Source organism: Bemisia tabaci, chromosome 1, assembly GCF_918797505.1.
Source record: "Bemisia tabaci chromosome 1, PGI_BMITA_v3".
Taxonomy (NCBI): Eukaryota; Metazoa; Arthropoda; class Insecta; order Hemiptera; family Aleyrodidae; genus Bemisia; species Bemisia tabaci.
Genome location: NC_092793.1, coordinates 87,618,871 through 87,632,200, shown reverse-complemented (window position 1 = coordinate 87,632,200; position 13,330 = coordinate 87,618,871). Strand labels below are relative to the sequence as shown.

At 38.7% G+C, this 13,330-nt stretch overlaps 1 protein-coding gene across 7 annotated transcripts in view; it reads left to right on the top strand.

The window, feature by feature from the left end:
- LOC109032900 (uncharacterized) overlaps positions 1–13,330 on the top strand; it is a 105,515-nt gene that overhangs the window by 21,944 nt on the left and 70,241 nt on the right. For 6 of the 7 annotated variants that reach the window (XM_072306377.1, XM_072306378.1, XM_072306383.1 and 3 more), the window contains one exon: positions 8,796–9,024. The exons of the other annotated variant lie outside the window; for it this stretch is intronic. In XM_072306377.1, the coding sequence (XP_072162478.1) occupies positions 8,796–9,024 (229 nt within the window). The remainder of the gene's footprint in view (positions 1–8,795; positions 9,025–13,330) is intronic. 7 annotated transcript variants of the gene reach the window in all.

The window sequence follows — 13,330 nt, the reverse complement described above, 5'->3', positions numbered from 1 at the left end:
AATGGGTACCTTTTTTTAGGTAGATTTCGAAGGAATCTCTACCTATTGCAGATAGTACGACCACGAAGTCTTCCCTTGAAAAATTCGAGAAACGAGGAGTAGCATCCCTTAAAACTCTTCCAAAATGGGTTGTCAGGGGAAAATATCTTCATTCGTATACAGGGGGGCCCAGACCTACCGTACCAGGCCTTTTTTCGATATCTGGATCGTACAAGGTCCAGGATCACCAGGATGAATAGGGAATCCGAATTTCATGGTCCCAGAGACCTAAGGCTAAAATTCAAGTTCGTTAAATTGACGTAGAGACTCGAAAAAAAATGTGTTTTCATGGGTAATCGACCCCAAGGGATCCAAATACGTGGGTTTCATTGTCTGCAGAGACTTTTCTGATGGGGCACAGGGGGACTCTAAATTTTTAAATACAGGGTGTCCGGAAGTTAACGTATTTAACTTTCAGGATCGCTATTTCGGCTCAAAATAAGACTTTTTTTTCCTGTACACATATGCCCGAAAACGCTTCATACGTGAGCTATGCGCTTACAAAGTTGCCATTATTTTTCGTTCAAATTAATATAGCTCCTCGTCATTTTTTCATAGGTGGCTGAAACTTTGCGTTGGGGGGTATTTTTTAGCGCTCTATTCATTTTTTGTGTTTTCAAGGACGTACGTCTTCGAAAAATGACGTCACAAGCTTTCCCGAATTTGAAAATTGCGATAACTTTTTTGGTAGATGATATTTCGAAAAACGGATTACGGCACTTGAAAGAGCGTAAAAAATCAAGGGGTCCAAGTACTGCACAAAATTTTCCAGAAACGCGTTATTTCGACGCAAAAGAACTTTGAAAAATTTTAAGATTTTCGAAGCTCCTTGCTGTGTAGGCAATTTTTACTGCAAGGATTGAAAAATTGCCTACAGAGCAAGGGGCTTCGAAAACCTCGAAGCTATTGAGACGGCTCTTGACCTTTCCCTCACACTTTTTCAAGGCTTGGGACTGGCCCGAGCATCATCTTACTAAAATCGCGGTTAGGCGGCGATATTTTTGGTATCAAATATCCACCGAAAAATCATACTTGGTGGCTTATCGAAAACATGGTTTCAAAATGGAGCTTCGAAAATCTTAAAATTTTTCAAAGTTCTTTTGCGTCGAAATAACGCGTTTCTGGAAAATTTTCTGCAGTACTTGGACCCCTTGATTTTTTACGCTCTTTTACGTGCCGTAATCCGTTTTTCGAAATATCATCTACCAAAAAAGATATCGCAATTTTCAAATTCGGGAAAGCTTGTGACGTCATTTTTCAAAGACGTACGTCCTTGAAAACACAAAAAAAGAATAGAGCGCTAAAAAATACCCCCCAACGCAAAGTTTCAGCCACCTATGAAAAAATGACGAGGAGCTATATTAATTTGAACGAAAAATAATGGCAACTTTGTAAGCGCATAGCTCACGTATGAAGCGTTTTCGGGCATATGTGTACAGGAAAAAAAAGTCTTATTTTGAGCCGAAATAGCGATCCTGAAAGTTAAATACGTTAACTTCCGGACACCCTTTATAACCAGTGTGGGGGTTACCCCAGTGCCTCATCAGAATAGTCTCCGAGGACAACATGACCTTCAAATTTGGATTCCTTGGGGTCGATTACCCATGACCACACATTTTTCCGAGTCTCCACTTTTTAACGAACTTGAATTTTTTGAAAGGGGGCTCTGTCCCCCACCTTTAGGGGTCGGCATTTTGGACACGGATGGGCCGTAAAAATTTCCGAACTTCCTGATTTCGATGAAATAGTTTCAAATTTTGACGGAAACCCTTCCTTTTGATGTATGGGTCCCGCTTTTGACCCCCAAGGGGCGCCGGGAGGGAGGGGTTCTGAGACCATGAAATTCGGATTCCCTACTCATCCTGGTGATCCTGGACCTTGTACGATCCAAATATCGAAAACAAGGCCTGGTACGGTTGGTCTTGGCCACCCTGTATACGAATAAGCGGGAGCTAATGAACCTTTGCAACCATTTTTTTCTGGAACTATCCATACGATGAAAACGAAACTAAGCATGGTTCTTCACTTAAATGTTGTCTAGATTAAGTTTCATATTGTTGAAAATCGGTTCATCCTGTACTTCTACATATAATGCTATTAGGGGATGATTTTTTAATTCGTCCCATCTCAGCCGCTGATACCTCTAAATACTCGTTTCTTTTGACCTTCAAAATATCCTATATTTACCTACTCTCTGAAACCACCCCTTACCCTGAAAACTTCAAGTCCAAGAGGGTGATGCTTTTTCGAATATTGTCCAACCTTAGCCGCCGATACCTCAAAACACTCATCTGTTCCTAGCGTTTAAAACAGCTTATTTTCACCTATTCTCTAAACCATCCCTTATCCTGGAAAGTTCATGCCTGAAAAGGGGATGATTTTTCGACTCATTAGATTTATTATGGTTACCCATTTTCACTGAGTTGTATGGTCGAAATCTACCTTATCCTTTCTAAGTTGGGTGGAAAACGTTTTTTACCCCTTAGAAGTGCCACATTTTGTTGTTTCCCAAACGAAAATGTAACTTGCACACAACCATACTGTATTTTTACTTACAAAATTGTTGGACGTTTTGAATTGAAACTCCCATTAATTTTTCTTCCAATCACAAGCTAAAATTAGTTAAAGCTTCCTGCAGAAATTGCGAAATTTTATTCCAATTAAAGATTTAATCGTTATTTGATTTGCACTATTGTAATCTAACCCTGAAGTTGCATTCCCTTATTTGGGTAACAGTAATTTGCGGGCCTGTATTTAAGACCAATTTAACTCTTAATGATACGTGATTCTCGCTACCACCATCATAAATTGTTGTCCCCCAGATAAAGACGTGCAACCTCAAGCGTGATATCAAGGTTACGAAAATGCGAGGCAACAATTAGATTTTTTATAGGAAAATAAGTTGCAAGTGTTGGAAATGCTACATTTATTTTATACAGGCCTAGCCATGTTTGATTTACAACATTTCTTTCAACTGGGGTGATCTTATACATCATCGGTTTTACTACCCAAAAAACATAAAAATTGATACCTCACATGCCACTGTACAGAATTCTCAAACATAGGTGCTTCTGGAGGCTTTTGGCGCTCTCTGTATGATTTTCATATCACCATCTAAATTCTGATTCTAGACATCATAACAAAGAGATTGATACCACTCACCAAGTTTTTTCAGAGATTAGTCCATGAGACAGGATTTTTATACATATTAGATCCAAAAATTATGATAATTTCAACATGTTTTCACAATGTCGGCTTTTTCAGGTATTTTCTGTTTTTAGTGCTCTCAGCTTCCAAGCAGTGTCGCATTTTTCGGACATTTCCACATTTTTGGGTCTTTCCACTTTTTCAAATGCTAATCAACTTCAAGTTTTTTTAATGCTTTCGAGGAATTTCCACATCTTCTTGCCTTTTCCACGTGTTCAAAGCATTCTCAGATTTTTTAAACCTTTCTCAATTATCTAAACCTCTCTACATTTTCGAAACCTTTCCACGTTTTTGAAACCGTTTATTTGGGACCTTTCACTTCTCTTCCCTTCACTGAACTATAAAATCATTTAAAAGTTATGAAAAGTCGATAAACATTTGGATGAATCAAGGACTTTTTTCTTTTTCCTTTATCCATTTTTGTTTATTTCCATTCTCTACTTCCGCCTCTGCCATGTAATTTTCATTTTTTTGCCTCCTTCGTGAATAAGAGATTTTACTGTAATCTATCAGTTCGATCATTTTGAAGTGATATCCTGTAAACAATCGCATTGAATGTAGCTAACAAGATAAAATTATCTTAAGGAAGTATTCTAATTATATGAAGCAAGCACTGCAACAGTTGTTTATGCTTGATGCTTATTTTCCAATAAACACGTTCAATGCATATTATTCACTTCTAAATCGAATGCGTTGAATTTAGATACAGTAAATTTTTTGATGAACCAAAAAGAAAAGAAAAAAAGCCAGCGGCCAGCCATGTAAAAATGTGGAGGCTTGAACGATACTGCACCCCTGTTTAAACGGTGCAATTAATGGACCACTAGACAAAGTTTGAATCTCACCATCAAGATGTATGTCTTCACTTTATTTGACGTTAAATTTGATTTGTACCACGAAAAGTAGGAAGGTAACTGACAAACATATTAATGTTTTTCAATGTAGTCCAGTCATTCTAGCCAAAAAAAGGGCCTAACCTCGGACAAATTAGCACAAACTTCTCTTGTGTTTTAAAGCGCTCCAAAACATGTCTTGTGCCCCCCAAAAAAAGTTTACCATTAGCCCCCCTCGGGAACACAGTCAAAATTGCTTATAACAAAATGGCGGCCGTCTGAAATTACGTATAAATTGATTCTTGACTTCGTCAGCGTTTTCCCGATTTTGCGTAATTCTAGTGCATCCAGTGAAAAAAATCATTCTTGTCGTTTTTTTAGAGGATAAAATTTTGCTTACAAATATATATTAATTTTTTAAATTTTGACTTGTTGGTGCCGAGCTACGAGGTCCGACACCGAAAAAAAAAAGGCTAGAATTTTCTTGAAATTTCAAGTTTGGTTTGTAACTTTTAAAATACAGCTTCGGCAGAATTTTTTCTCTCAAAACTGTTGGCACCAATGGAAAGAGCATGAAATTTTCTTTTCAAAACACATATTACATCAAAATTTAACTGAAGGTATAAGACCTTTATAGGGCTTTTTTGGAATGGTGTCAAATTTGACATTTTTTACTTTGTGTAAATTTTGGCTTGAATTTCGATTAGTGTGACCCTTTTTCACGAATATTCGACTATTTTTGAAATAAATTTTGTTATTAATTTAGTCATGGTAACATAGTAAGGGGAGAATCACCTTAGAGGGATGGTCGACCGGAGGGGGGGGGGGGGGGCGGCATACCTGATCCGTTTACTGTTTGGCCTATCGCAGCTAAAGATTCTAAGAAAAAAAACTGTAAAACACCTAGTTGTCGGCAGATTTTTATGAAATTTGGTGTACCCCGGTATATCGATCTAGGAAATTCGAATTTGACGTTACTTTCAGTCTGAATCAAAATTCAAGATGGCGGAAAAAAAGATGGCGGCAATAATTTGTTAGATACCTGCTTATCGACTGATTTGCATGAAACTTGGTATAACCCTGTATTTAGCCCTAGAGAATTTGAATTTGATGTCGAATTTAACCGGAATTGAAATCAAAGGTGGTGGGAAGAAGGTGGTGGCCATAATTTTTTAAAATTAAAGATGGCGGGTACAATTTGAAAAATACCTATTTATCGGCAGATTTTCATGAAACTCGGTGTATCCTGGTATTTTGATCTGGTAAATTCGAATTTGACGTTACTTTCAGTCTGAATCAAAATTCAAGATAGTGGAAAAAAGATGGCGGCCTTAATTTTTAAAATATCTGTTTATCGGCTGATTTTCATGACATTGAATATTACCCAGTATTTTTACCAAAGTTTGTCGGTTTTGGTTTGAAAACTTATAATATAAGGTAATAAGACAGGGTAAAAAAGTAATTGAGGGGCTCGGAGGACAAGGCACATAAGTGCAGATTTCGAAAAAAATGACACATTAGTGGTTCCAACTAATTCTAGGTTTAAAATAAAGTCTGTGAAATATTCACCGGAAGCATCCAATGCTTAAGCATCAAAATGTGAGTTTGAACTCTCTTTCTGCCATAAGGCAAACAACATACATAAATACTATAATAGTTAGCAACTTTAAACATGTTTTTCTCGAAATAGCTCAACGAGGTGCACTTACGCACCTCGTCCTCCAAGCTGTTTAATTGAGAGTATAAGTGTTAAAACGTAATTTTTTCAGTATCGTCGAATATTTAATTGACACAGATTAAGAAATACAAAGCCGAGTAATGAAATAAAATATGTACTAATTTTCTACTCGGTCTATTGAAAGCTAAATAATATTAAATAATGTGCGAAATGATGTCGCATATTCGGCTGACAAGATGCCGAAGTCAGTAAAATTTTAATGTTTTTATTATTTTCCTTCTTATTTACTTAGATTTCACCATTTCATACGTGCCTGCGGTACGTCACGTAAAGCATAGGTGCATACCCCTCTCCCCTGTTGATAACCCCGCCCCCCCGCTGACATCTGTACTTTCGTTATAATCCTTGTTCGCGCTTACGCTAGAGTTGGCCGCCCAAAAGTTCCAAACCTTCAACGGTGTGTTGAATTTATCATAATAATTATTAGTTTTACTATTGATTCCTCCGACGCAAAAAGACCCGCTCCCCGAGCTGCCGCCATTACACAGCCCAATCCCTCACGTAAAGCGCTTCGCGGCGGCGGCTGTGCTCGCATTGTAACTTCCCTCATATGTGAGATGTCCCATTCCGCAATATTTTTAAAGACCCTTAAATGTACAGATTTCGCCAAGCTCTGTCCTATTCGTTTATTTTTACGTGATTGTATATCTTATTGTAAATTTTATGTACTTTCACGTGGTTATAGTGGTTTTTTGATCAAACACTTTTAAAATGCTTAAAAATTAGGAAAATGGAGCTAAAAACGGACTTTTTTCAGAAAAGTGTCATTTTTGATCCCGGAAGAACATATCCTACCGGCAAATATAATTACTTAAAAGGATGTTGAACATACTTTTCTAGACCAAAATTTTACGTACTTTTCAGTTACATCATTCACTTTAACTTTAAAGCTCATTTTAAAGCAATAAAATCTCAAAAATAACAAAAAAGTTAAATTTCATCATTTTTTTCTTAACTTTTTTTAACCCTAAATTCAGTGCTCAGACCCCTCAAAAAGGTTTTACGGCCAGTTTTAATAGCCCCAGGTTATGGGAAATTTCATGAACTTTTCATTTCGCACCTTGTTTTTTTTCTTAAACGCCTTTTAACACGTAAAAAATAAGAAAAACCGCGGGAAAATTTTTTTCGGACAAATTGCAATTTTTTTCAACATTGCCTTCGCATTTTTACGAGAGACGCCAAAAATACAAATAAAGGTAAATTTCTTACACAAAATTTGACTAGCTTTTCGATGATTACCATGGTTTGATTGAAAAAATTGTTTGCAGCCATGAAAAACCACAAAAACATGAGACAAAGCCGTGTTATTGAACAATTTGTACATTTTTAACGTCTCAAAAATTGGCTTCTAAGTACACTTAAATACCTTCAAAAATGTATTCATTAACATTTTTTTAACTTTTATGTGCTATTACATTGGTACCATAAAATTTACTTCAAACAAAAATGACTAAACTTGAAAATTTTGGGTATATGTTAAGAAAAAGGTTCTAAACAGAGCAGCCGGGTTTTTCCAATAGACAACTTTAACGCCTTATCTAATTCTCTTTATAAAATTCGAAACAGTAATTTCAGGTATGCAATTTTTTGGAAATTTTATGCTCTAAACAATTATAACCATTGTTGAATCGTATCGTTAGTTTCCAGCTGTCAAAAAGCCGAAAATCGTTGAAATTCTGCAATTTCTAGAGAAATCATTTTTTAGCGTAAATCCCTTAAATACGCTTTTCAGGTACATGTTGTAAAATTTAAAGGAAAACCAGTGTGTTATTTGTCTTGCAAATTTTATAACCTTTCAAAAAAGTATATATAAGTTGTACTTTTGTTGAAAAATAATTGATCGAAAGCGCTGGAAACGGAAAAAAAACAGCTGAATTTGTTGTTAAATATTGACTTCATGCTTTTGAATGATTCGTCTCACAATGAGGTCATAAAAGATGAAAAGGTAAAATGAATGGGTACACTTATGTAAAATTTAGCGTACTTTTCAGTGGTGTCGTTGTTTTTAACCTTTAATTAATTATTTTGACCTAAAAATGGTCAAGAACGCGAAAAATCGTGAATTATCAGCAGATTTTGCCAGTTGTTGTTTTTAAATAGTAAAATTCGGGAAGAAAAAAAATAATAAAAGCCTAAGTTTTGTATATGATTCTTAATCAAAATTTTATGATCTTTAAATCTGATCTCTTGCAATTTTTTTGTTCAACGCATTATTTTTGAGTTATAAAGGCAAATCCGTATGCACGTCCTCTTTGAAAATCACCGCAAGTCGCCATTTTGAAAAACTGCGATTTGACCACTTTCCCGGTGGAATTTTTTGGTAAACTTTTTTTTCTGTCTTATTGGATACCTAGAGACCCTATATACCAAAGGAAAAGTTTGTGCTAATTTGTCCGAGGTAAAAAGCTAGAATGACTGGACTAATGCATAAATTCAATCTTCCTGCTTATAAAAAAAAAAAAAAAAAAAAAAAAAAAAAAAAAAAAAAAAAAAAACATAATTTACTATAGTTAAATAATTGCACATTAAGCGTTATTGTGACGGTCTTTGCGGTGTGAAAATAAGACAACTTCATTATCAGTGCTTTGGCTCAACTGGTGCATGTTTTTTACACTTTGAACAACACACAGTGAGCAAAAAATATTGCTTAGCCTGCCAACGCTGCTGTTGTGCATGATTTGATTCATGGAGACTCCGGTTTTTCATGTGAGCAGGAAATTCCAATTTGTCTTAATCAATGCTAAGTAAAAATGTTCTCACCTTTGTTGGGAGTTAGTTTTAGTCATTTTTGGTGCATTAATCATGTTCTGCATGAAAGTCTGATGAGAGACATTCATCAGAATGCTCAAATTTGCTCCTTGTCTACCGGTCCATTGTACTAATTTACTAACAGAAGCCACAGAGGGTGAATTTTGATTGGCTCCGATTGATTCTCCTCCCTCTTTGATGACTAAAAAAATGATCCATCTTTTTTCCAGGTTTTTAATGATCGATCACTATCAAAAGGCGAACTTACAGCATCTACAATTCACTCAAAATATTCTCGTGATTTAATTTATTTGGCATCTAAAGAATCAAGTCCGGACAAAGTGCACCCAGTTGCAAAATTTCCTGCCTTGTCAAATTCAGATGTAAATTTTAGATTCCACAGTAGCCCACCAACAAAGCAAAAATCCTTCAAAGCAGTTGGTCCATCCAAGTCAGCAGGTAGTAATTTTATTTTCTTCTGAGTCTGTAATAGGAAAATAATTTCGGTAAGTAATTGTAGTAATGAAGTATTGCATCTACTTTTTTCAATAATAATAATAAGAGAATCCTCTGAACGAAATAGACGGAGAACAACAACAACAACGACGACGACGACGACGACGACGACGACGACGACGACGACGACGACGCGACGACGACGACGACGACGACGACGACGACGACGACGACGACGACGACGACGACGACGACGACAACGACAACTCTGCAGGGAGGACTGCCTATGGTCTGGGGTATTGACGCACCTCCTTTCCCGAGTTACTCTGGACGCACACTCTATGTGCCAAGGAGTACTTAATGAAAAGCCCAACCCGGGGTGTTATGCGAACCGTGCCCATCGGGTCCCTTGGCACCAGGGCGCTTATGTTGGTGTCGACCTACGGAGCCCTGGGATACCAGGCGCCCTCCCAGAGTTAATATAGCCTTACTCGGAAAGAGGTTACGGGTGGACCCTCTTAAATCCTCATCTTACTCGTGGGAACAAATATGGAAACGCGCAACTCTAAAGCAAGAAAAACCCAAAACTACAAAGGAAAAACCGACCGAACCGATGATAATGCAGAAGATTGACTCAGGTCTCTGGGACAACACGGAAAAGGACGCAGAAACAGCAGAATCAGCTGAATCAAACACCACAGGCCCAAAGCCCACCACCAACTAGCCCTGCCGATAAGAACACAAACGCACAGCGTAGGCAAGCAACAGAGCGAGTGAAGTGGACCACAGAAGAGTATGAAGAAATAATATGGTGCTACTGGTACATCAAAGAGAGCACTCAAAGCTGCAATATAAACGCCAACTATGACCTCAGGAGAAAAAGGAATCCGAACACCCGCCCGCATATCGATGCAAACAAGCTCGCCACACAAAGACGATTCATTGCGAAAAACCAAAAACTAAGTGAGGCACAAATTGAAGAAATCAAAGCTGATGTAGCCGCAAACCTAGCAACACAATGTGAACGGGGTGTCACCAAAAAAACCCAAAATACCAATAACAACCAAAACTCCCCTACCACAATGAATAATGCAGCCAACCACACCCAGAGAGTACAATGGAACGAAGAGGAATACAAAGAAGTCATATGGTGCCATTGGTTTGTTAAGGGAAACACGGGCATCCACAACATAAAGGCCATCACGAGCTATGGAGGCAACGAAACCCTAATGCCCGCCTGCATCTCAACGCTAATAAGCTAGCCACGCAACGAAGATACATCGAGAACAAGAAAAAACTAACCGAACAACAGCTTCAAGAAATTAAAGACGATGTTCACTCCACCATAGAAGCATCCACTGACCAACACACAACTGAAAGCTCACCAGGTGATGCCACAAACGACGAGAACCGCCCGCCGAGACGGAATGATCCAACTGACCCCAGGGAATCAGAGTCAACGCCAGACATACCTCAAACCAACGAAACTCCCAGAAGAAGTAAGCAGCTAAGAATACCATCTCCAGAACCAGAACACGAAACAACTCCCCAAGAGCAGAACATGGCGAATACACTAGAAACAACGACCTCTACATCAAAGCTAAGAAGCGTGTATCAAGAAGTTCTCGAGATGAATCTGGAAGAAAGAGAGCCGATAAGGAAAATAAAGGGGGCGAAAAAAGACAAAGAAATCATCATGCGAACTAACAATGAAGTACAAAATATGCTTGAGAGCGAAGAAAATCTTGACCTGTGGAAAATCAACTGCTTGCTCTACGCTGCAGCCCTCACAATCAGTGACGAGTCGAACGGCCCAAAAGGAACTAAAATGAACAAGAAAGAAAGTAAGCCCTTATGGCAAAAAAGAATTGAGTTCAGAATCCAAGATCTGAGGAGGAACCTTTCAGTACTAGCTAACTTCAAAATAACGAGCAAGGAAAAAGGACAACAGACAACCCACAAAGTCCAGTCAATCCTGGATAAATACACCGCGGAAGGAGAAGAAAGCAGTATAGACAATGTAATGGAGCAACTGAGACAACGTATTGCTGTCTTTAGCCAAAGAATAAGAAGATACCAGAAAAGATCAAATCAATTCTCTCACAACAGAAGCTTCGAAACCAACTGCAAAAGCTTCTACAGGAACATCAAAGGTGACTCCTCCGACATCGGTGAAACCCCAGAGAAAGAAAAGGTGGAAGAGTTCTGGAAAGGAATCTACGAAGTCCCTACTCAGCACAACTCGGAGGCTGGGTGGATCAAAGACTCAGAGGTCACGAACAACAAAATGGAATGGACAGATCTCGGTGATGATGAACTGATAACTACCATAAAAAACCTTGCAAACTGGAAAGCACCCGGCCCAGATAAGATACAAAGCTTCTGGTTCAAAAAAATCCCCAGCATCCATAAGTACCTAACAGCCGAGTACAATAAATTACTGAACGGGAAAGAATTCCCACCATGGCTGGCCAAAGGGACTACATATCTGATAGCAAAGAATAGAGAAACGGCCAATCCCAAAAACTATAGGCCCATAACCTGCCTCAACATAGCGTATAAGATCTTCACGGCACTTATGGCCCGAAAAACGTACAAATACCTAGAAAGTGCCAAACTACTCCCTATAGAGCAGAAAGGGTGCCGCAAAGGAGCTAAAGGGTGCCTTGACCAACTCTTAATATCCAAAACCATCATTGAGGACTGCAGGAAGAACAAGAAGAACCTATCGATCGCATGGCTGGACTACCAAAAAGCCTTCGACAGCATGCCTCACAGCTGGATCATCCGTACACTGGAACTCATGGGAGTGCACCCGAATATAGTAAACGCCTGTAAGAACATGATGGAGCACTGGTCAACATGCATCCAACTAAGAGGAAAAACAGATACAATTATCACCTCTGAAATTAAAATAAGACGAGGAATCTACCAAGGGGACGCGTTCTCCCCCCTTCTGTTCTGCGTTGGATTAATACCCCTCTCTACACGACTAAACAACATGAACAATGGATATAACATCAAGGCAGGCCATAAACAACTGACGCACCTCCTGTATATGGATGATCTGAAACTGTTCAGCAGCAGCGACGAGAAACTGCAAAATCAACTCGAGACGGTGAAAGAATTCAGTGACGACATAGGTATGAAATTTGGCCTAGATAAGTGTGCCAAGGTAACCTTCAAGAAAGGTAAATACATCCACGGAGAAAACATGGATATAGACGTCGACACCAGCATCCGACAGTTAGACCCAGGTGAAACATACAAATACCTCGGAATGGAAGAAAGTATAGGTATCCAACATAAGACAATAAAAGAAAAGGTAAAGAGAGAATACATACGACGAGTAAGAGCAGTACTAAAGACAGAGCTAACGGCAAAAAACAAGATAACTGCAATCGGAGCGCTAGCCGTACCCGTTCTACAGTACGGATTTGCAATTCTGAATTGGAAAATAAAAGAAATAAAAGCGCTTGACATAAAAACAAGAAAATGTCTGACAATGCATAAAATGCACCACCCATCCGCAGACGTTGACAGGCTATACGTGAGCAGAAAACTAGGAGGACGAGGACTTAGGCAAATAGAATCAACATACAAATCTTCCATCATCAATGCGAAGTACTACCTCCAGGAAAAAAAAAACGAAGACCCTTTTCTCAAAGCCGTATATGCCGTCAACCTTGCTCTAGACAAAGACCACATTGCGAAAGAAGCAAACAAATTTGAAACCGAGCTCGGAGAAAACTTTGAAGTGGCCCCCATAAACAGCAGGAAGCAAAAAATCAAAAAGAAAATCTCAGAAAGCATCAGAACCAAATGGAAAGGAAAGATCATGCACGGACAGTATCCACTGATGCTAGAAAATGACTCTATCGAGAGTAATCTCTCTACCATCTGGCTCAGTAAAGGTGTAGTAAAAGCAGAAACAGAGAGCCTAATTGTAGCGGCACAGGATCAAGCCTTACACACAAGGTACCGAGAGAGGAAAATCCACAAGAAACATGTGAATAGCAAATGCAGAATCTGCCACCAGTTCGAAGAAACCATTGAGCACATAACATCAGGTTGCCCAATTCTAGCCCAAAAGGACTATATCGAGAGACACGACAGAGTATGCACCCAACTTCACTACAGCCTCTGCAAAGAATATGGAATCGAAGTCGACGCAGATAAATGGTATGAACACAAACCGAAAAACACTGCAACAACCAGAGATGGAGAGACAACGATCCTGTGGAACTTCCCTATCAGAACCGATAGAACTGTTGAGGCAAACAGACCGGACATCATCCTACGTAGGAAA